Here is a 24,949-nt window from a genome sequence, read left to right as displayed (position 1 = left end):
CCTGGATACTCTTCTCCCAACAGTCCCCGTCCCAGGGATAGATGCTGCCCCATTTGGCCTCTTTCATCTGGTCAAGGCCGTACCCTGAGCGCCCCTCCCCACCTTTCACATTACCCCTGGAGGGAGAAGGGAAGGAAGCTCACTGGGTTGTTTTGTGACTGTTGGGCTAACCCCATGAAATTGCTCTCAGTACTCAGATCTCAAAAATGGGCCTGTGTGAGGGCCCGGGGCCCCATGGACACGTCCACGCCAATTCTGGGGAGTCTGTCTCTTCGTCCTCATATCCACAGCCGAGGCCTGTTGCTTCCCACTAGGGACATCCTCACTGTACAGCCCCTCCCAAACGCTTGGTCTAAACCACCTGCCTCTCTGCTGAGAACCCTTGAGAGGCTCCCCTTTGGCGACACAGAGAAAGCCCCACTCCTTCCAGTGCTCCCACCATTCTCCTCCCACAAGCTTCCCCTGCCTGGGGACCCCCACCCTCCATCACTGCCCACTCATCCTTGTAGGAACAACTCAAATGCCACCTTCTCCAGGGTCCGGGACCCTGAGAAGCCTGTGCAGGTGCAGTGCCCCGCACACGTGTGCCCTGCACACACACGTGTCTCTGGCACACACCCTGCGGCCCGCCTCCTCCCACCCCTGCCCCGGCTTCTCTTCATTTTCCTCTCCAGATGCGCCCAGGGCAAAGCTATTACCCGAACGGATGGCCAGAATGAAAAATTAAATTTCCACTTATCCGTCTCGCTGATGCATTCCCTCCTGACCAGTGGGGCTTGGAGCACGGGGCATGGCTGTGCCCCCACAGTGGACCCCCAGAGAACGTGATAGGCACCGGCTGATGTGGGACAAGGGCCGGTGGTGTCAGCGGCTGCTCAGAGATTGTCCGTGAGCGCCAGAACACATGGCTGTGAAAAGGCTCAGGCTTCCCGGCTGAGCCGTCTTGCGGGCCCGAGAGGTCCTCCCTCGGGAGGGCCGGCTAAACGGCTCCCGGGCCCATCAGTGATTCAGTGGGCACCACGCATCCCTGGCTTCTGCCTAACTGGGCTGTCAACAAGAGTGTCCTCATGCAAGTCACCTGAGTGTGACTTTGCTTACCAGCCCTGTCTCTCTCTGTGCCTCCGGGGAGCACGGGAGGCTATGTCGCATGCATCTTCCAGCTGGAGCCCTGGGCAGCTTGGGCCGCCTGCCACAGGCCAGCTAGGCCTGACCACAGATCCCACGCAGGGCATCCCACTGCTGCCATCAGCCCCAAGGAGACGGCCCGCCTCCATGGCTGGCTTCGCTTCCTCCCTTTCCTCTCTTTTCTTTAGCCTGGGCCTGGGAAGTGCCCCCTTCCCTTCCTCCCTGCTCCTGGATGCCATTGAGTCCCTGACGAGCAGCGTGCATTCACAGTCATCCTGCCTCCTCTCGAGCTTTGGGAGAAGGGAGGCCCCGACTTAGCTGGGTAGCGCCACCTGGCCCCATCAGCCTAGAAGGGCCTCTGGCTGGTCCACTCATGCCAGGGGTAGGATCACGGGAGATCACTGCTCCCGTTTCTTGGCCCCCTCCCCTGACTTCCCAGTCAGCAGTGTCTCCAGCCAGCGGAGTATGCATCTGGCCTGAGATAAGTATGATGATCTCTGCCATACAGACTGGGAAGCTGAGACTCTGTGAGACGTGAAAGCGACACAGCCGGGAAGAACCGCTAAGTGACCACACTCAGGCCAAGTCTGACATGGCCCCCGTACGACATGCCTCCCTGTGGCGTGGTTATGCTCCCTTATGAATACTCCTCATCCCTGTCTGTCCCGTGGCCCCACGGCCAGAGCTCGGGCGCCCGTGAGGCTCTTACTGAGCTTTGCCCAAATTCTCTCCAGGAGGGGAGAAGTCTGTGCTTCTGGCCCTCCCCCTCCCCACCGCCCCCAACCCTAGCCTGGAGGACGGGCTGCCGTAGCTTTTCCCAGGCTCCACCTCGGACGCTTCTACTTCTGGTTCACGGGCAGGGAGTTGACCAGTGTGAGAGCCACGGGCAGGGAGTTGAAGAAAACAGCAATCGACAAGCGACTCCACCTCCCCCTGGTGAGAGTGGGACGGAACGGCCCCGAGTGTGACTGCACAGGTAGGTGCAGACCCTGGACAGCTCCTTTTGCCGCTGTGCCTCGGATGGACCCACACATGAGGTCTCCTACTTCTGGGACGCGGGCCCGGAGCCGATGCGTCTGTAGGGCTTGCCCAAGTCCTGTGCCTGGAGTCCAGCAACCACTGCCCAACTTCCCAGACTCCGGAGCCCAGTCCAACATCTCCCTGAGGTCACTTCCTGTCCATCCCCCCAGCCGCATGACACCCCTGCCCGTCCCAGGTGGTTCTTTCTGTCACTTTCTTTTCCTGCAACTACCTCAGCCACAATGTTAAGGACACTCCCTCTTCTGGCTGTGAAGCTGTGATGGCAAGTTTACCCCTCTCTTGGCTTGTTTTGATCCTCCCATTAATAATGATAATGACAGGGGTGAAGATAATGATCACAGAGCAGGGGCCATTTATTGACAGGCTGGTCTGCGCTAGGTCCTTGGCCCACATTACGTACATTCCGACAAGAGGCTTTCAAGGCACCTCGAATTATGCCCATTTTCCGAGGAGCGCTTGTCCACGTCCCTGCTGTCTGACATTAAAACCCATGCTCCCTTCATGGCCCACATGAAGGCTCCCCCAGGACATCCTAGCTCTTTGCTCCCTTTGCCCTGAGAGGGTCAGGCGGCCGAATCTCTTCATCTGCACCGACACAGGGAAAAATGCAGGGAAGACGGCAATTCAGGGCACACAACCACCATGGCTCTGGGCTGTCTCCTTGTGTTTCCTCCAGTGTCCCTGCTTGAGGACAGCCTCACCCTCCCGCCCGCCCGTGCGGGTTTCCTGAACTGCAGGAGCAAATGAGTTCCACCTCCAAGCCCAGCCCCACCAAGCCGGCATCACAGGACCTGGGCAGGCTCTAACACCTGTCCCCCCACCGTTCCCCCACCCGCAACAGCACTTACTTCCTCTCTGCTGGAGCCTCTCTCTGATCCCTCTCCGATCGGGGGTCACCCTATTTCACACACAGCCTCGACAGAGGAAAGAGAAAAGCAAAGCAAGGCCAGTGGCCAGAGCTCAGGAGAGAACCAGAGGAAGGGGAGACAGAAACTTCCTGCAGTGACCTAGCCCAAAGGCAGAGCAGTGGGTGGGGAGAGGCAGGACAGGGGACAGCTTCCTACCCGTGATGTTGACCTCCACCTGGCCCGAGCGGGTGCCGATGGGGTTGGTGGCCTCACACACGTAGGTCCCTGCCAGGCTGTAGTTGATAGGCCCCCTGAAGAAGAGGGTTCTGTTCTGGGCCTCCACGCCCTTGGGGAGAGAGCCATTCAGCCTGCAGGGATGGGGAGACATGGCAGTGGGTTATGACCCTCCAGCCCAGAAGCTTCCCCGGGTGTCACCCAGCCTCCAAGACTCCCAGCCGTCTTGCTGAGTTGATAGGCAGGGTCTGTCTTGGACGGAGTACCAACAATAACCACAACAATAATCTCTTGCGTTTGGCAGACTCCCGTTATTCGGCATCTCACGCTCATGTCCCAGCACCGAGATGTAGACAGGCCGGAAAGGGACTGGTCCCACTGAACAGATGAGAAGCTCTTTGAGTTCAGGGTCAAAGAACACAGCTAGTAAGTGACAGAACTGGGGCTCTAGCCAGGTCTTTGGCTCCTGGCACGGCGCTCTCCCGACTACGCCTGGTTCCTGGTGCTAGTTGATAATATAGACGTTCGGGTTCTCACCCCAGATCTACTGAGGTTGAGCCGCTGGAGCCACGGCTTGGAGATCTGTATCTTAACAAGCTGCTCAGGTGATGAGATGTGACCCATGTAGAGGAATCGTGCTCCGGTACACTCTCTCATTTTCTTGCTGGGCATATCATAGGCCATTTTCCTGGGGGAGACACAGGGGAGCCTCCTCCTGGTTTTCGATGTCACAAAGCTATTATTCTGTTGGACCTAGCAGCTCCCTGGTACACAGAGCCGAAACTGGTCACCTGTACCTTCAGATAACCCTTCTGGCTCCAGAAAGTGGAGGGTGAGAACTAGCTAGGGCAGGCCAATGCCTTCTACTTCCAGGAAACAGAGTGTAGACAATGTGGGCAGCCATCTCCTGGCCATCCATGTCAACCCGCTTCCTGGCTTCCCCACATCCGCCTTTCTATGCGTCCCATCCAGCTTTTCTCTGGGAAGAACCTTGGCTCGGGCCATCAGAGCCGGCTGGAGGGGCAGACAGGACCCTTCGAGAGCCAGGCTGTGAAGCCAAGAATGGCACGGCGGGGTACGGGGCAAGCGCTCCACGGACGCAGGCATTCTGGGGTGACGGCTGCCCCCTCCTTGAGAATCTGGGGTTGCTGGAGAGAAGGAACGGGAACAAAGAAAGATCTGGGATGCTCCAGAAAGCCAGCTTCCCTGGGGACACCTCGATAAAAATAAATACCGGGGGCTGGGGTGGGAGTGACTCAGACTGAATCACCAAAGGAGAACGACTATATTCTTTATTAGGGGGAAGAAGGCAGGCGGTTGATGAGGGGATCCCCCTCTGGCAGAATGGTTTGTCCCACTGACCCTGATGCTGTCGTGGCTGGGGTCTCTCGCAGCCCCTCCCCTTCTCACTGAGAATCCTGAACCAAGACCCTAACTTTCTCCCCACGTAACGCTCCTGGAGGTGGGGTGGGGTGCCTCCCTGTGACCAGCTAGGCACCCTGCAAGGCGACCAGCCAGCCCCAGAGCACTTACGTGGTCCAGTGGTAGTCGGTGGCAGGGGGGTTAGCATCGGCTTTGCACGTGAGCTTCACATCCGTCCGCTGCAGGTACCAGTTCCCATCAAACCCCTCGATGGTCACCTCGGGCTCGTCTGTGGGGCAAGGGACGATGTTTGAGAAGGGTGAGGTCAGGAGAGCAGGGCTTGGGGCGAGGGAGTGAGCCTCAGATGGGGCTGGGGTGGAAGGGGCAGTGACATGGAAAGAGCTGGAAGACGGGGAGAGACGGGGGAGGACCCTCGGAACAGAAGCAGCAAGGGAATGGAGGAAGGAGGAGGACAGATGGGCACAGGAAGGAGATGGGGAAAAGAGAGGGGGGAGGACAGCGCACCCCTGAAAAGAGAAAGGGAGGGGAAGGCTGGGGGGTGGGCAGGAGCAGAAAGGGGGCAAAGGAAGCAAAGGAAGAGAGATCGGAGCAAAGGAGGAGGGAGGGCTGGCAAGAGTGGGGCGGTAGGAGGGGACAGCAGCACCCCCCACCCCGAAACCCGCCTGCGCTGCGCCCTGCTCACACTGCACGTTGAGGGTGAGGCTTTCCCGGAAGCGGTCCATGTGGTAGTTGACGATGCAGGCCAGGGTCTGCTGGTGGGCTTCCCGGCTGGGCACCAGGCGGTAGCGGCTAATGACGGTCACCGTGCCGTTGGGGTTCCGGATCTCTTGGTACTCCGCCTCGCCCTTCAGGCGCGTTTCCCAGGACACCACGCTGGGAGGCTTCCCGTTGGCCGAGGTGCAGGTGGCCACCAGGACCTTGTCATCCTGCCCCTTCTTGGCTCGAAGCACCGTCTGGGTGCCCTCTACCCAGTTGGTGGGTTTGGCTGCAGGGAAGCAGAGGGAGCCGTGGGGCTAGCGCTACGGCTTCATCCAAAGTGTGCTGGCCCAGGAGGTCACTCTGGCCATCCCTGCCTCTGAGCTGTGCCCAAAGCCCCTCCCAGCCCTTCTCATGGGGACTGCTTCATGTCTAACCTGTGTCCTTCCTGCCCTACCTGGCACCCCCTTTGGTCAAGCGGAGGCCTTCCTGGAGTCTTGGCGTGCTCAAGGCTGGCGGCTCACGTGGCCCTTTTCCTTACCGTGGTGTCGGAAGCTTCTGCCTGCTTCCTGGTCACCCACAAAGTACCCTGTGGTGGGGGCTTCCAACCCGAACCGTGCCCCTCAGCTCTGTGCACAGCTAAGGCCTTGCACCCAATCCCGAGTGAGCTGTGGGACAGCCTGGCTGGAAGGGACCGGAAGCTTTGGGGGCATGCCAACCAAGAAGACTGGGGCCACCGAGGCACACGATGAGGGTGGCCAAGCCCCAGGCCACGGGCCTCTGCACGAGCAGGGGGGGGGGGGGTGAGGCCAGCTTACCCATTACAGTGAGGTTGAGCTGGCTCTCTCGATTGCCAGCAGGGAAGGTGGCGAACTCGCAGATGTAGACGCCCTCGTCCTCCAGCTCAAGGCGGGAGAGGCGGATGGTGCCGTCGGTGAAAGAGGGCCGCAGGAATTCTACGCGCTCACGGTAGGGAGCCAGCACGGAGACGCCCATGGCGGGGTTGTAGATGGCCACATTCTGCTTGGAGCCGTTGGTGGCCTTCTGCCACGTGACCTGGGTGATCTTCACGCCGGGCAGCGGGTTGGCGAAGCTGCAGTGCAGGACCACGTCCGTGCCGATGAAACCGTACATGGAGTCGTTCACCTGGACCACCTGGGCGTGGGCGCCTGGTCAAAGGAGCCGGCGGGACTGGTCAGTGACAGGCACAGCCGCCCCCCCCCCACCCCCGACTCCCTGTGCGCTGCTCTTTTCTTTCTACCCCTTGTTACTCTTGATTCTGATCATAAGAATAAATAATTGCTTGTTACTAAAGCACTCTGGAGGATGCTGAAAAAGACCGTGATCCCCACCACTCAGAAGGATCACTGATCGTCTTGTAGGAAATCCCTTCTTTTATTTTTTTCTCGCTATATTAATTTCTCGATCTCCAGGTTTCTCTGCATGACCATCTTTTTTTTAAGACGAAATCAGAATGATACTGTACGTATTGTTCCATAGCTGCCTTTTTGTCTAGCGATGCATTACCCATAGTGCTCCATTGGGCAGTAAATACATACCTACACCCTTATTTTTAATAAGGAGTCGAATGCACTGCTTTCCCTAGGAGCCATCAACTGCCTCACCTTCCTGGGCCTCAGTTCCCTTCTGGCAAATGGGGCATAGAATCCAGTCCTCTACCTCACGGGGTTGCTGGGAGAACCAAATGAGACTAACGAGAAAGCGTCAGGAGGCAGGAGGCGCTGACCATGCGGGCTCACGGTGGCCACCATTATGCTCCCCGCCATGGTCTTCTCCCTCAAGGCGGAGTGCCTGTGCCCTGGGGTGCGCTGGCTCCGTCCCTCTCACGGGGCCCGGGCCGCTGCTCAGAACATGCCATGTTTCCATGTTCCCTTCCTCTCTCTCTCCCTCCTCCTATCACTCCTAGACTCTTGCTCGTGCAGTTCCCTAGAAAGCCCTAGAAGGCTCTCCCCCCTCCTTCCCCTGTGGATCTCCCACTCAGGCCACCTCCTTTGGGAAGCTTCCCAGATCTTCCCTGCACGTGTGAATCCAGCCACTTCTGTCACAGATCTTTTCTGCCTCCGGATGTGGTTGTTCACGCCTGTGACTTCTCCGCCAGCACAGGGTCTGTGTCTTTCCCAGTCGCCCCAGCCCCAGTGCCCAGCCCAGCATCTGGCACACAGTAGGTACTCAGTAGATAGGTCTGGCCAGGCAGACTGCAACGGAACCCATGGGAATAGAGATTTGCAAGAAGCAGGGAGTGATCAGTGGCGTTGGATGAATGAATAAATTCCCCCCAGTCTCCTTACTGATTGCTTTGTTTTGCTAGAACGGCTTGTTTGAGCTTTTCCCTGATCCTGAACGCAGGGCAGAGACCCTCCAGCGGGTCTCTCTGGCCCAGGCTCTTTCTTGAGCTCTGTTATTGGCCACGCATCTGTACCCTTCATATTGTCGTATCCTTACTTCACTCAGTGTATTGAGCACCATCGATAATATCGATGCCGGGTCCTGTACTGACCTAGAGGCGGGGGGATGGCCTCAGTGGCTCCCCAAGGGAGTGGAAACTCAGGGCTCACCTTAGCCTCTGCATGGTGGAGGCACAAGAGCAGGGCACACTCCTCTGAGGGCTTGGAAGCCCATGATAGGGGAAGCTGTCCCCCCCCCACCCCTCCCCTAAGGAGGGCACAGGCTGTGTCTCCCGGGTCACTGCAGTGTCCTCTGTGTGTACCATACAGCAGATACTCAAAAATTTGCTGAATAAATAGATCTTTGGCCCCTTGTCATGCCCTGAAAGCTTCCCCAGTGCTCCCTCCTTCTTTATGCCTATTCACATCCATGCAGCCCTTCAAGGCCCACCTGGGAGTGCCCCCACCCCTACCCCTCCAGTTGTCCCCCTGGCCGGTGTGTGGGGTTCTGACATGTCCTTGGGCAGAGAGCACCGTGGGCTGGTGGGAGTACAGGAGGAAGCACCCACCAGGGAGGCAGGAGGGTTGGGTTCTGCTCAGCCCTATTTTGAGCTGAGACCTTGGCTGGTCACTTCTCCCTCCCAAGCCCTATCTTCCTCCTCTATGAGAGAGCGGGCTGGACTCCCCAGTCTTAGTGGTCCCTTCTGGGCCTGAGTCTGATCCCCTGAACCGCAGCCCAGCCTCGCTGAGGCCCCACCCCAGATAGAGTCCCATGGTGAGGTCAGCGGGCCAGACAGCCCAGTACTCCTGCTGACTGGCCAGCTGGCAGGCGGCTAAGCCCCAGGCCCTCCCAGGAGGATAAGTGGGTGCTCCCCCCCCCCCCCCGCCTCCACTCACCAACCTGCTGGAGGTTGCCCAGCAGCTGAGATAATGTGGGTATAATTGGGGAACTTTCACCACACAAAGCCAGAAACAGGAAAAGCCAGTTGGGAGGGCTTGGGCTATAGGTTGTGTGTATGTGTGTGTGTGTGTGTGTGTGTGGTGGGGGGGGTTGGTGTGTGGGCACCAGGAACCATCTTGGGATTGGTGCCAGGGCATGGGGGGGGCCTATAGCCGGACATAGCCCACCAAGCCTGCCGCGACCCCCTCCGCCTCCCCACCCCCCGCTCCCCGCAGGTGTGGGGACAGGCAGGCTTCAGCTGCCGGCACACACACTGCCATTCATTTGCTGCGTCTTCAGCAGTGACCTCACCCTTCAGAGCTGTGAATGCCAGGAGCGAAGATCGCTGATAGTGGCCTGGGCGTGGGGGCGGGGCAGCCGCTGCCAGGGGCCCGGGCACCCTAGCGGCCCCGTCTCATGCATCGGTGCCTCACCAGGCCAAGGAGGCCTTCCCCACCCTAATGTCTGTTTTGGGGTTAAGGCCCCTCTCTCCTCTCCAGTGTGGCTCTGCCAGAAGCAACCCCACAGGGAGCAGTAAGGAGAGTGCCTGGGGTGTCCACCCACTGCACACAAAGTGGGTTCTCCTGGCCCTTGCCCCTTTTGCGCTAGTGAAGAGTGGGCAGGCCAGAGTGGGAGAGGACCTCTAAGGTGCAGGCAGACTTATTCTGGTGTTCGCCTCTCCATCCACAGCCTAGTGGGCACGAGGGAGCTTTTGGAGCATAGGGTTTGGGGCCACTCCCTGACCCCAGAGGAAGTGGGAGGGGCTGGGGCCACTGGCAAGGTCTGAAGACCCTCCCTTAGCCCTCCACCCCACTCCGGGTTAAGGGACCCAGAGCTCTTGCTTCTGGCTTGGGGCTTCCCGTCTTTTTTCTTTCTTTTAATGAGAGAGAAAGAGAGAGAGAGACTGCTTACGCGTGTGTAAGCACAAGCACGAATGGGGGAGGGACAGACAGAGAGGGACAGAGAGGATCTCCACACTGTCAGCTCAGAGTCTAACTAGGGGCTCGAACTCACAAACTGGAAGATCATGACCTGAGCCGAAATCAAGAGTTGGACGCTCAACCGGCTGAGCCACCCAGGTTCCCCGGGGCTGCCAGTCTTGGACCGAGGGTGCAGGGTTGGGGAGAATGTCCTTCATTCTTTAGACTGGTCAGGTTGGGAAATTTTCAGAGAAGGGGGGCAGACCTCCAGGGTCTGGGTGCGGCAATGAATGGGAGAGTGGGGATCCCCACTGAAAAGGCAGAGAAAGGGCTGGATCAGGGCAGGAACCCAGGAGGAGGGCCCTCCTCTGTGCAGGAAGAGGTAGAACCATAGGCCTCGTCTGGAAGGCCCGGGGCCAAGGGGCAGAAGCAGGAGGGCAGGCTGGTCCAAGTGTCTGCACCAACCACTCAGGCCCAGATGACCTGGAAGGTGAGCTCACTGTCCGAGCTCCTCCCACCCTCTGAGGGGCTGCCCCCGCCCCCCCCCCCCCCAGTATTGCATGGGCTTGCGAAGAGTCAGACGGTGTGGCTTTGCAGACTCCCTCTGTCACTTACGAGCCGAGAAACGTTGGGCAAACGACTCAACCACTCTGTGCCTCAGTTTGCACTGAGATTTCTCGTCTGTGAAACGGGGATTACAACAGCACCTATCCCATGCAGTGGTCCTAAGGATCAAATGACCACACGGGAAGCTAGAGAGCGGCACTTAGCACAGAATGGGACGGTCAGTAAGTGCTGGCTGCCATCATCCTCCTCCTCCTCACCACCACCTTCGTCGTCATCTGTATCCCTTTATTTTCTGTTTCCTGGCGTGCACGTCTAGCGTGTTTCTTGTTGTGTGTCCCCCGGCTCCCAACAGATCGCGACTCCCTGTGTGAGAGGGAAGGCACCGGCGAGACCTCGGGTTTTGTTTGGCCACATCGCGGCTCCCTGGCAGGGTCTAGGGCCTGGAGACTACCCTGCTAACTTTCTGTGGTTCCCCGGGCAGTTAGGGTGGTCCACACAAGGCATCGTCTTTCCTTCCTCACAGGCCCCCTCTTACATGAGAGGCAGGGGCTGTCAGATGTGGAAACCAGGACCACTAAAATGGTACCACACTGGACCTCAGTGGAACACGTGATCCATGGTTTTACAAAGGAGGAGTCCAGAGTCCACGAGGGGCTTGGGGACATGGAGGGGCAAATCCAACCCAGTGCGCTTCCCACCCTGCCTTTTTATAAGGGACTCCCGTTCTCAACCTAACCCCCCAGGGCCTCCCTCCCTCTGGGCGGTGTCCCTCCTGGAATAAAGCTCAGAGCCTCTCTTGCTCCCTTTGATAAGTGGCAGGAATACCGGTTACATTACCGTAGCCACAGTGCCCGGGGGCTGCCCTGCACTGGGCTTGGTGGTGGTGGGGGGGCGTTGGGGGCCAGGGGTAAAGTGCAGTGGAAGCCAGGTGGGGGCACCTCCAGGAGGCTATGTACAGAGGAGGGAGGAGCCAGAGAGGTGGGGAGTGAAAGGTAGAGGGATCCATGGGAACCTCTGCCCTCAGTAGAGAGGTTCTTGCATCCTAGGGATATCAAGGAATGTTTTTCTTTTTGATCTCAAGCACTGCCTGTATTCTCCCTGACCACCCTATGGGCTCCACGGTCTGGGACTCAGGCCCCTGGGGCCTGTGTGCCAGTGCCTCAGTTTCCCCATTGGAGCTCCGGTTGGGCGGTTCGGGCTGCCTTCGTGGCTGCCCAGAAGTGCTGAGCCAACAAGGCAGGCGTCGGGCCGGCCCCCCGAGACGTCACAGACGTGCAAAAGCCCGAGCTCAGCAACAAAACACAAAGGCTCCTCAGTTGTGGCCGACAAACCTGCTCCCCAGGGCCCTGCCCGCCTGCCCTGCCCGCCATGGAGCTAATCTGAGGCTGGGGCCATGGGTTCCCACGCAGCGGGGTGTGGCCCGGAATGGGGGGGGCACTCTGCTCCCCGTACCCACCTCAAGCAGTTTCTCTTCCCGCCCTTTGAAACTTCAGACCCTTCTCTCCCTGGCCAGGCAGGCTGGGACTGGGCCCATGTGGGTGAAAGTGGCGGGGGGGGGGGGGGGGGGGGGGGGGGGGGGGGCGGACACAGGGAGGGGGGGAGGGGTTCTGGGATTTCTGGCACAGACCACCTCTTTTTGTGTCCCCCATCCCCGCCGGGGTACCCTCAGTTGGGCGGTCAGCAGTGGCAGACCTGGCCTGGAGGCAACCGGGGACACCCTGGGGGAGGAGCACTGGGGACCTCACGGGGGGCCTCTCTGAGACCAGAATCCTTTGGGGTCCATCTCTAGAGCTTCCCAGGGATCCCCCTCCCTCCCACCACCCCAGAACTGGCAGAAAGGAAGAGGACCATCCGGTCAGAAACCAGCTAAGTGGTAAGTGGGGATGACTCACCTATGGGGGCGGGGGGAGGGGAGGGCCTCCAGCCGAAACCCTGCTGAGTCAGCACAGCGACCTGAAGGCTACAGGGCCCCTCCTCCCAGTGCAGCTACTTCCCCAAATGTCAACTCCCAGGCTGGCCAGCTCCTCACTTTCGGATGCCAAGGCTGATCCACCCGGGGGAGAGGCTGGCAAGGAGACGGTGTGATCAGGAGGGAATCCCCTTTCTAGGGCCCCCTCCTCTGGGCAAGGTTTGGCCAGTCAGTGTTGCCCAGACCCAATCGCTCTGCCCCCAAGGACCCACACGAGCAGGCTTCTCACTGAGGTCCTCTGAACTTGTCCTGTCCCGTATCTATGTCTCCTCATTATTCAGGAGCCCCCTAGGGCCCAGGCTGCACCTCTACCCTCGGACTCCCCCGCCATGCCAGGGACGGGGTCCAGGGTGTCCCCAGGTCAGAGGGCACAGAAGCATCAACTGACCCGGTCCTTGTCCCCACACCCCTAGCCATCCCTCGCTGGGGCTCAGTGCCCCTGCCTCCTGCACGCAGGTGCTCTGCCTGGTGGGTGTGGGCCCTGGGGGACCCTGTCTGGGAGCAGTGCCTGCTGGGATGGCTCCAGGTGTCCTGGGGCCTTGAGTCCCCGCTGCATCCACCTTGCCGGCAGAGGTGATAACATCCCATGATCCCACAGTCAGGGCTAATTGCTACTGTCCAAACCCAGGCGCCTCCGCCCCTTCATTTGGGGTCACAGAAATTGCCGATGTTTTCTTCTTCTTGGCTGATGCCCCCCCCCACCCCAACCCCCGACTCCCCGACACAGAGTTGGTTAATGATGGGCTGTGGGGCTGGCGCCGGAGCCTTGGGCGGGTGAGTGCAGTGCGTGGGAGAGGAGGGGGCGCGGCAGCCTGGGAAAAGCAGGAGAAGGAGCCCAGGATCTTCCAGACGGGCTGGGCCAGCCCAATCCCCAGCAGCATGAAAGCCGGGAAGCCCCGGGGTTGTGGTGACGGCGCTGGGGGCTGCTCTGGCAAGTCCCGTCTCTCTGAAACCTAGCAGGACAGGTTGGGGGACAGGGATGAATCAGGGAACTGCGTTTCGTCTTTTCCCACCGAGGAGCAAGTGGCCAGGGACATGTGGATCTCTCCGACAGGCCAGTTTCACATTGGCTACCCCCTCCCCAAGGCCCAGGGCAAGGCCAGTCCCGAGCAGCACCTCTTGGCTCTGCCCCTCTCCATCTCTAGCCTTCTGGTTCCACCTTTTGGTCCCCTCTGTACCACTCACCCTTTACCTGTCACACTCCCTCTGGCCAGGCGGTGGGGAGGAAGGGTACATATCGGAGATCAGGAGAGAAGTCTCTGGTCCCCACTACTTGCTTACGGTTTTCTAGATGGCCTTAGGTAGGTAGGCCAGTTCCCCTCCCTGGCCTCAGTGTCCCTTTCTTTAAAATGAGAGTGTTGGGACCCCATGACCCCGGAAGACTATACTTTGGACATAACCTGTCTGGCCCTCTCTCTGCCCTACCTCTGCACCTTCCCTGGACCAGACTCTGGACTGTTTCTACCAAGTGGCTGCTCCACCTCTGTATACTGCCCAGCTCCTCCAGGAAGGCCTCCCAGATCGACTGGGATGCCAGGCAAATCCAGGCTACACGCACAGGGTTCTTCCGCGTCCGCGCGAGCACAGCGGGAATTCATCTTTGTTCTCTATCCCCACTGGCCCCAATCCAGACTCCCCCTGAGCCCCCTCCCGCCAGCGCAGCCCCTTCCCTGCCCCTCCACCTCCAGCAGAGTCTCACTTCCTTATTTTCTCAACACTCCTGGGCCACGACTGCAGCCCAGCTAAGCAAATCCCAAACCCTTCCCTTTGCCCCTTAGCACCCACCATCTCGCTCCTCCTGCCTTGTCCCCTCCTTCTTCCCAAGACCTGCCCCGGTGCAGGCCACAGTCACCGCTTACCCGGCCACTGTAGCATGACACCAAGCCTACGTAACTGCCTCCAGGCCTTCCCCTAACCCGTTGGCCACTTTTTTTATTTTAATGTTTTTATTTATTTTTGCGAGAGACAGCTTGGGCAGGGGAGGGGCAGAGAGAGAGAGAGAGAGAGAGAGAGAGAGAATCCCAAGCGGGCTCTGTGTTGCCAGCACGGAGCCCGAGGCGGGGCTTGAAGCCACCAACCGTGAGATCGTGACCTGAGCAGAAACCAAGAAAGAGCTGGATGCTTAACCAACTGAGCCACCCAGGTGACCCCGCTGGCCACTTTCTAAATCTGGAATCCTTTTCTGTTTAAAATCCTTCCATGGTTTCCTGCAGCCCCCGGGATCAAGTCCAAAGCCCTTTTGGGCTCTGGACCTCATCTTGGGCGTCAGAGCCTGCAGCCACCTCCTCTCCCTCCTCTCTCTCTCCTGCCATATGGAACAATACCATCCATTCCCTGCCCTGTTACTCCCTCTGCTGAAAGCACATACCCCATTTCCCTGCCTCGGTCCTCTTCATCCGTACTCAATGAGCTGAGCCTTGATTTTGAGGAGGTGGCTTCCTGGGGCACACCCCCTGCCCCCGAGTGGGGTAGTCCAGCAGCCCGAGGGCCCAGTACCTGCACACACATCCATCACAGCATCTCCCCGGCTGAGGGCAAAGGCCGGGGCTTCAGCCAGTGCCTGGCATACAATAGGGTAAGGGGGCCCCGAGCAGCTGGTGAAGGCTGCAAGCCAGATGGGGCTCCAGACCAGGCTCGGCAGGTAGGGCAGGAGGAAAGAGCTGGGAGGTGAGGCCTCCCGGCTGCACCGAGGGCCAGCAGGTCAGGGCCGGAATCTTCTCCCTGACTGGAGCCGGGAAGCTGCACCCCAAAAGGTAGAGGTCCGCCTGACCTCTTGCCTCCCCACGGCGTCGCATCCTCTGCCGGCTTCCCAGTTGTCACTTCTTGCTTCCTTCCCTCTCTCCTCTGTCCCACTTCCTAGCACCCAGCCCCACTCCCTTCCTCACTCTAGACCAGAGGTGAAAAATATTCTTCTCACCCAAGCAAGCTGCAGCCGGAGGCCCTGCTCCCAAGGTCTTCGCCCTGCGAGGCCTACACCACCCGCCCCCCGCACCCCCCCGCCCCTCCGGTGCCATTCCCTTCCCAACACACGGCCTGGGTTTCTCCTGGCCTGGCCTTTTGAGGCCTCGAAGGCCTGGCTCTAAGTCTGGGGTTTCCACGGGTCCCATCTCCGCAGCCCACGCCGACCGCGTCCACCCCACCTGCGCAGACGACACGTCTCACAACAGACGCCCACGGCGGCCAGGGCTCCCCTCAGCGAGGGTGCGTCTTTAATGCCATATTTTGGGGAGCGTAGGCGGCAGCCTCTTCAGAAGGCTCGTGTGGGGGTGGGAGAGGCTGGGGGCTGCCTGAAAACAGAGGGAGAATTCCCTGGGCCTCCCCAGAAGAACCTCTTAAAATCTCAGTATCAACATATGCATTGTCTCAGTCCTGTGGGTTCTGTGCCGATGTTCACCACCTGTTTGGAAGTGGAAATCTCTAGATGTGCCTCTTGCCAGGAGGGACCTGTCTGACCACCCCGGTGCCCAGCCGTGCCCACGCGCCGTCCGGCTCCAGTCAGCTGTCTGCACCCGAGGCTGGGGGCTCGGCCGGTGCCGAGAGGGGACCGAGAATGTACCTGCCTCTGTGCGGGTACATTCTGAGAGGGAAGGGTTGGGTGGGAGACTGACAGGGAAGGGGTTAAGAGGACGGTGGCGGGGGCGTAGAAAGTCAGTCATCCATGAGCACCGAGCTGGAGTTCAGATGGGCCCGGGCTTGTACATGCGACTCACTGGCTGGGTGACTGAGCAAGCGTCAACCTCTCTGTGCCTCAGTTTTCTCATGCAAGAAGTGGGAATAATTAATACTGCCGTTGCCTAGGGTTGACGTGACGATTAAGTGAGATAATTCATACACGCTCTCAGTGCGGCGCTGGGCACGTAGTTATGCTGCATAAAGGGCCATATTATTGTTATTACAGTCTCAGGGGAAGAAGCTGCCCAGAAATCAGGTAGGCTGGCTTCCATTCTGCTTCTGCTAACCGCCGGGAGATCTTGCGCAAGTCCTTGCTATGGCGAGGCCACTGCCCCCGAGCAGAGGTCCTCGACCTCCGCACCGTTGACGTTTGGGGCCTGATGATTCTTTGTTGCAGGGCTGACCTGTGTTTGGTGCCACCGCTGGCCTCTGCCTACCCTTCCTCCGTTGTGACAACCGAAAGTATCTCGAGAAGGTGCCAAATGTTCCCTACGGGGCAAAAGGACTGTCCTAGAGGAGAGGGCATGGAGCTCGGGCAGGGGTGCTGGCGTGAGTGAGGGATGTGCAGGGCAGACCCACGCCAGCCAGGGCAGGAGGGTAGGGGCGGGTGGGCTCTCTGGAGGGGAAGTATCCTGCGTCCTGGGACAGAGGGCCCAGAGGTGGATCAGAGCAGGGGTGCAGGCCTTCTGGTGTGGAGAGCCTGCCGTCAGCTCTGTAGGAGGAGGAGTGTGAGGTGTGTGTTTGGGGAAGACAGGTGGAGAGGACTGGAGGCCCCGGGGAGCCTCGGAGCTGACTGCCCCGTGCTGTCAGAACATGGGTTACAGAATGGCACGTTCTCAGAGGACAGATCAGGAGAGACGCAGACAGTGGAAGTGTGGCTGGAAGCCTTGGGTAGGGAGGCGGGGAGCTGCGGAGACCAGGGCGTGTGTTTCTGAGAGCAGAAACGAGGTCAGGCAGCGTCTTCCTCCGGCTGGTAAACCGCTATCATTTCGGAAGGTTTGCACCTCATTTGGTTCCTGCTTAAGTGAAATCCACAACATGTGTTCCCTGCATTAGTGGAGTGTTTGTGCTTAATTAGTGGCAAATTCTTTCATATTAAAGTCATTAAGTTTTGCCGTTTGCTCTTCTCACCCCGGGCCTGGCTCTCTTCTGTCTTTCCTTTTAATGCAGGCGGCCTGACTACAGGTTGTTCAGTTTCTTGGCCTCGGGAGGCATGCACACGCATGTGCACATCCTTCCCCCCCCCCCCCCCCCCCCCCCGCGGGCATTCGGACCCTCCAGCATCAGCCCTTGTGCCCGTCCCACCCTGGGCTGGCATTTGTAGCTCCCAGCACCTCCGTCCCGTGCCAGGTTCCTCCATGTGGGCCGCCAGCTCTGCCTCCTGCCCCTGGGGGCTCCTCCTAGGGCTGGACTGGCAGGGGCCTTCCAGACTTCTGGGTACGGGCCGGGGCACAGCAGCTGGTGGGGAAATGAGCCCAAGCCCACAGCAAGGCCTTGGTCTCAGCGGTCCCTCGTGCTGAAACGCGGGACCTCCGTGAAGATGCCCGTAGCCACCGCATGGTGGTGATGCCATTCGGGCCCAAGACAACCTCCTCACCTGCTTCTGAGGCAGCCCTAAGAAGGTGCCTGCTACAGGTCCTGAACCTGTTTCATTTCTGGGCAGGACTCACTGGTCTGGACAGTGGAGCTGTCTCAGAAATCCAGGCTACGTCTGGGTAGCACCCCAGTGGGGCCTGGGGCTGACTGGATCCCAACACGGGTGAGCGGAACTTAGGGAAAAGGGAAGGGAGTGTCTTTTAATGGCCCTTCTGTCACATTCACAACCTCCCTACTGCTCTGGCTCAGATACCGCCTCTAATTCCGGTTCTCTCCCCAGTCTGAGGCTCAAGTGAAAATGAACATTTCTCTTCCAAATATAAGCCACAGGTGCTGAATCCCTCGAGCCCTTCCAGCCTCTCTGATGACACTGTACCCACCCCGCCGCTAGCCCTGAGAAGCAGCCTCCCCAGCCGCAACGTAAACCCCAACACCAGCCCCGGCCCAATCCCAAAGTCAACACCAAACCAGACCCTGAGACCTGGGTTATCGTATCACCCTACCCCTGGTGGTAAGCTCTTACTGGTTTCAACCACAGGAAGAAGTGGAAAGCAACGTGTGGCCGCCATTTCAACCCTAATCTCAATTCACCCCTGGTCTGGACTCAGCCTCAGCTTGGGGGCACCCCAGGAGGAAGGAAGTCTGGCTCACAGTTTTGTTTTCTTTTCCCATCTGACAGTCTTCCCTTTTGGCGTAGCCAGAGGAAGTGGGGTCTTCAAAGGGTCCTGACGTCACAATGAAGGGAGAGGCTGGCTGAGGTTGAAGGCCTCCCCTGGGTGGGTGGGTCTGCTTGACGGGAGGGGGGCACTGGGCTTCCCATGCCATCTCGCTCTCCCACCATGCCACCTGCAGCTGGGCCATGTAGACATGGGCAGTCCCTGGAGAAAAGCCTGCCCTGGGCTGTCCCTTCCCCAGCGCCCAGGAGGCTGAAAGAGGTGGTGGGTGGGCACTCACTTTCTAGTTTGTCCTGAGCATTTCAGCCTCAGCTCTTACTCTAGCAGTAGGACCCAACGCCTCCCCGAAGCCCAGCCTTCTCACCCACAAAATAGGCCCAAAGAAAGGCCACCTTGTTTGGCTGAGGAAGGAGGGAGGGCATCTGTATAAAAGGACTTCCTTGGTCCTGGGGCCTCCGGGGACACCGCCTGCCTGGCCTCCCTGGGCTGCCGGCCTCAGGCTGTCACCTTGCCTCCTTCCTCAGCATTGAAATCATCACCCTCTTCTTGGCAAAATGCTGAGGGGAGCGGGTCCCTACCGTTGTCACGGCCTGTCCTCTTCCTGCCCCACGGGGCAGGGCTACAGGGGATGAGGGGACCCATGAGGCAGGAGGTGAAAACCCCAAGACCCAGCCATTCCCCTCAGCATCCCTGTCACTGGGAGTGTCAGAGTTTTTAACGGAGGGGGGTTGTCTCGCCCATGTTCTTCCCCCCCCCCCCCCCCCCCCCCCCCCCCCCCCCCCCCCCAAACCTATCAGGAGCCGCGCCCCCCCCCCCTCCCCCCTCAGACTTGTTGGGGTTTCAGGAGTCACTGGGTAGGGGCCCGGCATGCCAAGACCTGTTTCCTGTCCTGCCTTGCAGAAAGAGTGAGCACGTAGGCAGTGGGGCATGGCGCCCAGCTGGAGGGGTGCAGCCCAGCCTCCTGGCCACCCGCTTCCCCTCGCTCCCCTCCTTCCCCCTCCTGCCCATTCTCATGCCCTCTTTGCCATGCCCACCACACTGCTCAGAATGGTCCCCGGAAGCCCAGGGGCGGCTGGTGGCAGAGGTGTGTGTGTGTTGTGGGGGGAGGGGGTTCACATTCTGCCATGTCTGAGAAGGGTGCTGCCTGCCACCTTCAGCTGCCCCAAGATTGGGTGCTTAGCAGCACAAGCCAGGGGTCTCACATGCTCCCGTCCCTCCCCAGGAGAGAAAGTACAGAAGGATGATGTTCCCTGCCAGGCCCTTGCCAATGGATGGCAACAACAGTTAACACATGTGTATAACTTATCTGTGCCAGGCCCAGGCCTGAGTGTTTACTTATATTAACTCACTTAATCCTCATAACCACTCCGGAGCTGGGTAGCCTTATTGTCTCCATTTCAGAGATGAGGAAACAGAGAGGTCAAGTAACCTGCCTAAGGTCACACTGTCTATGAAGCCGATTCCACGCACGTGGTCTCCACGAGGCTCGGTTCAGGGAGAGGCTACGCTCTTCACCACGACACGGGCTGCCCTTGGCCTTCCTTTCTTCCCTTCCTGGGGAGACGAGTGGTCCGCACACACCGACAAGCCCCAGAATCACGGGTAAGGGTGGGACTTGATGCACGGGACCCTTGCCGATTGGGAGCCAAGGTGATGGGGTTCTTTGTTGGGAGGGCAGACGGCACCCCCTCTATTCCCACCCATCAGGACCACAGGGCTGGCTGGGACCGGGGCCTTCCTAGCCAATGAGATGTTACTGGAAGCCTGAAGCACATAAAACCATCATTCTCCCCTTGTTCCCTTTCCCTTCCGGCTCGGGAGTTACAAAACTTGACCCCTAGGGGCACCTGGGTGGCTCAGTCGGTTAAGCGGCCGACTTCGGCTCAGGTCATGATCTCGCGGTCCGTGAGTTCGAGCCCCGCGTCGGGCTCTGTGCTGACAGCTCAGAGCCTGGAGCCTGTTTCGGATTCTGTGTCTCCCTCTCTCTGACCCTCCCCCATTCATGCTTTGTCTCTCTCTGTCTCAAAAATAAATAAACGTTAAAAAAAAATTAAAAAAAAAAAAAAAAAACTTGACCCCTAGTCTAAACTCTGCCAATCTCTGGCTATGGGTCTTCCTCCTTCTGTTCCTGGGATTCTCCACCTGGGAGATGGAAGGGTCACATCCTCCCTCATTGCCTCTGGGGCCTTGGGGCTTGGGACGACCAGGTGTGGATGCCGAAGCTCTGGAAATTCAAATGATGGCCACCGCTGATGATGTGTCAGGCGTTTACATATATAATCTCACTTGGTCTTCATGGCCAGCCCACGAGAGGAGTCCCCTCAGCCCCAGGGTCAAAGAGGAGAGTGACTGCCAACTTCTGTCCTTTCCCCAAACCCCAGAAATGTGGGGTTCTGCTACTCTTCTCATTTTTCATCCCTGCTCCTCCTACCTGGCATGCGTTGCCCACCTACTCTGGGTAGTTAACTACCCTGAAGCCCAGGAAGTGGTCAGCAGGTGCTCAGGAAAAATCGGCAGAGATTCTTCACCCCTCTCCCTGAGCAGGGGACTGGAGGCCTGGAGGGGGTACTGTGGGGTCCACTCGGTGCCCAAGGTGAGCGTAGAGCGCGGACAGAGAGCTCCCAGCCAGCTCCACTGGCGGGCTTCCCACCAGAGGCTGCCGGGATAGCATGTCAAATTAGCTTAATGAGCGAGGCCCCAGCTTTAATTGGGGCCCTCTGCTTTGCTGTGCTGTCTCCTGCTTTCATTTTTAATGCTGGGAAAGGGTGGGTTTTCTTTCTCGCGCCTGTGCGTTTTCACCCTGGCTAATGGCTCCTCGCTCCGAAAGGCCCCTACAATGCTAATTGGGTTTAATTACTGGGGTAATTAATGATTCTATTGGAAAACTGAAATGTCGTGGGTGAATTCTGTGTGTAAATAGACAGGAAAGTCAAAGGGACAGAGGGATGCAGAATGAGACCCCCGGGAGAGACTGGGGGTGACGGGAGAGGCCAGGCGGAGAATCCTTCGGCTGGTGGTGGGGACCACCTAGCCCAAGAGCTCCCCCGTTCGCGGATGAGGAAACAGAGGTGCAGAGAAAAGCAACGCAACCGAGATCGCCAAGGGGTTGGTGGGGATGAAGGCAGGAGGAGCTGGCGGAGCTGGGCCCTGGAAGAACAGGGGTGGGAACGTGTGACTTTAGCCTCCGAAGGTTCAATAATGTGACAATGGACGTGAGCGTGCCTGGGGAACAGCTATCAGCCCGACGCAGGCCCATGGAAACATACTGTGGTTGTGTCTGGTTGCAGTGACAAAGGCCCTGCCTCTGGGTCAGTAGGGAAGCAAAGAGCTCCTCAAGCCCGGAGGCAGCCACGGGTAGAAAGGAGTAATGGTGGGCGGGTCGTGGAAGGCCCTGGAAGGCCACCGCCTCTACACCACTTCTAGATGTGCATCTTTCCCCCTCTCTGTTCCTTAGGGACAGAACCGGGTGGGGCGTCTCTTGAGGTATCTCCTGTATCTTTCCTGCTTGGCTCGGACCCACGAGCCTGATCCCGAAGGGTTGCGGAGGAGGGACAGATAGAGAAGACATCTGCCCCTTGAACTTCACGGTGGCCTGTAGGTTTGGCACCTTGCTGGGGAGGGAGGGGACTGGGGTTGGAATGGGAGACGAGAAGCGGGTGGGAGAGGACCGGATGCCTGGGGGGTGGCTACCCGGCCCCCACTGTAGGGTGAGCCCACGTGCCCCACGGCCTGGAGGACGCCTGTATGTCGGGGGCCCTGAATCCAAGCTGTCCAGCAGCCAAGTGGGCACCTCACCCTCCCAGGGCCCCACTACACCGGTCACCTCTTTGCATCCCGTGGACCCCGTGCTCTGAGTTTCCAGAACACAGTCCTTGACCTCCCGATCCTTACTACGGCTTGGCTGGGAGGTCAGGCCCCCACCTTTTCCTATCTGGAATCCAGGCACTAATAGCACTGAAAGGAGCCAACCTTTAATGAGCACTCACTATCTACGTGGTATTGTGAGGCACTGAACCTCCTCTCATCCTCACGAAAATCCTCCAAGAGGGGTCTTCCTGTTACTGCCAGGAAACTTGAGACTCAGGCTGGCGAAGGGTCCAACCACAGCCACACTGTTAAATGGGTCTGAATACAGACCTGACCTTGTCGCACAGGTCCTAGCTCTCCGCTGCCCTGGGGGGACGTCTGAGATGGATCGGAGCTACTGATCAGCCTTCACAGTCTGTCTCTGCCTGTGCTCCCGGCTTCTCTGCTGTCCTTCCCACGTCCCCGCCCTCCACATTGGCCGCCATAGAAAACTTGCACCCACCCTGCCACCAGCTCTGTGCCCAGGTTCCCACACAGCAGCTCTTGGGGGCACAGTGCTGGGCTTTGCCAGAGACGGGTCATCTCTGAAGCCCCAGCATCCCTGCTCGGGATGGGGCCTCCACCTGTGTTTGTTCAACGACCTGAGCCAGGCTAGTCAAATCTCAGAGAGCACACTCGGGGGACGTGGGGCTCGGTCGACTTCTCCAGTCCTTGGGATTCTTTAATCAAGACTTCTTAGGAAGCTCACGATCAAAGGAGGAGCAGACTCCCTGGAGAATGCCATGATTATTTGTGAAAAGGAAGGCTTCTCTGTAAGAGAAGGGCTGAGAGGCCCACGTGTGGGAGAAGCATCCAACTCCTTCTCCCCCAGTGGGAGGTGGGAGGCCCCCTTCCTCTGCTCTCCAGTCTGGTCTGCCAAGGCCAAATCCCATCGCTCTGCTCTTCTAGCCCCCTTTACCCTGATGATCCTAGCTTCTGGAATGATTCAGGGAAGGGGGGGCCACCCATTTCACAGATGTCCAAGTGAGGTGACTTACTGAGGCTCTGCAGTCAATTAACTGAAAAGCCAAGGACAGAATCTGAGTCTCTTGCCCCTTCTTTTACTTTCCTGGTCCCAAAGGGATGAGGAAGGCAGGAGGAATTGCCCCTGGACGAGTGAGGGCTTCTGGGTAGCAGTCTTTGGAAGGCAGGTTGGCCTGAGTGAAGGTGAGATGGGCGCCCCCCCTTGCCCCGCCCCCCCCAACTAGGCCTCAGCAGCCCCAGGCTGGGTCCTGGCTGGGTGCAATCAGGAGGTGCTCTGGAGTTCACCCCGGCCTGCTCCCTTGCGGAGGGGGTGGAGGAGGGAGGGAAGCCTAAAGAAGCAGGTCAAAGCAAATCCTCCCCACATGCCCCACCCCCACTGAGGGCGGGCAGAGCGGGAGCCTGTAGGACCAGAATTCAGGCGCCCGGTCCTGACACGTCCCAGGGAACAGCTTGACTGGGAAGTGAGGGAGTGAGTTAAGGGGTTGGGGGGCTGAGAAAGTGAGGGGGAAGGACAGGGAGGGGCAGGCAGGGGACTGGGTGGTCTGTCCCACCTCAGGGGACACGGGGACCAAGGCTGGCAGGAGGTAGGGAAAGGGTGGGCTTGGTGGGGGTGGGTGGGGGAAATGAAGAGTGTTGGCTCAGCGGGTCTTTGGCCCAAGGCCCCTGCCTCCCCGGTCGGTCGCAGGCTCAGACAGGTCCGGAAGGCAGGGCTGCTGGCTGCAGAGAGGGGCAAGGTGGGAAGCAGTATCTAGTTTCATTGTCTGGGGAAGAATCAGGACAACGAGCTACAATCAACCTCTGGCAGGCAGAGGTGGGGGGCTGCCTACTCTCCTATCTCCCTCCCTGCCTCCCACCAGGCCTGCCGACTCTGGGTGCACAGTGGGCAGCGGGGGGGGCCCCCCCGGAAGGCCAGCGCCCACAGTGGATGTGGGAGGTGGGGGCGGGATTAGGGCGGGGAGACACTTTGAACTCAAGAAAGACTGGTGGGAACTGGTTCTTGACTCAAGGCAGAGAAAGGGGGCGGTGGGGGGGCGGGAATGGCCAGGCTTGTGCCTTTTTTTTTTTTTCTTTTATGAGATGTGGACTCAAGCAATTAAAAATCTGCATTTTGTTCTACACAACCTGCCTTGCTGTGTCTCTCCGTCTTTGCTCTATCTAGCTCTGGCCCTCTCAGAATGGCCACAGTCGCCGTTGGCCTTCAAAGTGATGAGACCAACTGAGTGCGTCCCCAAGTTTTTACAAGGCTCAGCTCCCCCTCCTTGTAGGTTCCCTCATCCCTAAAAAGAAATACTGGTGGGCAAAATTTGTGCTTTCTGCCTCTCAGAATTCTAGCAGCAAGTTATATTATTTCCACCGATGTTGACTGAACACCTCTTATGTACCAGGCATTGGGAAGTGTTTCCTGCTTAGGGTCTCATAGTATTTCACTTCCATCCTTTGGAGCAAGTATTGATATTCCCACTTTACAGAGGAGAAAACTGAGGCCCAGTGGTGGAGAGCTTTGCCAAGTCGCAAAGCCAGAAAGTGGTCCGTCCGGACTTGAGCTGCAGCCTTCTGGCTTCTGTGCACTGTACTTCCTTTCGGAATGAGAACGCCCTCTGTTTTTCTGTCTGCTCAGTTACAGCCTCTCCTAAGCAGATTCCAGCTTTCTAGGCATGCAGTGCCTAACTCAGAGCCCAAACTGGCTGACATTCACAGGTCCTCTGCGGACTTGCTTAAGAGAACAGGGTGAGTTTCCCCGGAGGACAGGGTGGGCATCAGAGGTTGAAGACCCGCCCGGTCTGGGTTTCCTCCCAGCCCGTTCTAGAAGCAGGGAAGGGAAAGGGAGTAAGACTGGGGTTTTGGAGTAGCTGAGCTCTCACGGTGGAGTCGACGAGTGCCTGGACAGGTAGCTGGGGACCACACCTGCCCAGGCCCTGCCCTACCCTGCCCAACATGCTGCCCCAGGCATCACCAGCTGGCAAGGGCTACCAAATGGACTTGGGCAAGAAAGCGTGTCCTTGGAAAGGCGACACTGTGCTTGACCCCCTGGGCCAGGTGGTAGCAGCA

General features: G+C 58.9%; 1 protein-coding gene and 1 long non-coding RNA gene across 2 annotated transcripts in view; both read right to left on the bottom strand.

Moving 5' to 3' along the window:
* The window catches only part of NECTIN1 (nectin cell adhesion molecule 1), a 59,012-nt gene that overhangs the window by 6,205 nt on the left and 27,858 nt on the right, over positions 1-24,949 (bottom strand). The window contains exons 2-5 of the mRNA XM_049611704.1: positions 6,146-6,496; positions 5,314-5,616; positions 4,782-4,899; positions 3,231-3,382 (exon numbers count right to left, since the gene is read on the bottom strand). Of these exons, the coding sequence (XP_049467661.1) occupies positions 3,231-3,382; positions 4,782-4,899; positions 5,314-5,616; positions 6,146-6,496 (924 nt within the window). The remainder of the gene's footprint in view (positions 1-3,230; positions 3,383-4,781; positions 4,900-5,313; positions 5,617-6,145; positions 6,497-24,949) is intronic.
* On the bottom strand, positions 15,304-18,088 carry LOC125908872 (uncharacterized). Its single transcript, XR_007453461.1, has 2 exons — positions 17,920-18,088; positions 15,304-16,816 (listed from the first exon to the last, which is right to left on the bottom strand). It is a non-coding gene; the product is annotated as an uncharacterized LOC125908872 (long non-coding RNA).

Source organism: Panthera uncia, chromosome D1, assembly GCF_023721935.1.
Source record: "Panthera uncia isolate 11264 chromosome D1, Puncia_PCG_1.0, whole genome shotgun sequence".
NCBI classification, from domain to species: Eukaryota; Metazoa; Chordata; class Mammalia; order Carnivora; family Felidae; genus Panthera; species Panthera uncia.
The sequence above is the reverse complement of the archived record's forward strand: the minus strand, read 5'-3'. Positions and strand labels throughout refer to the sequence as shown.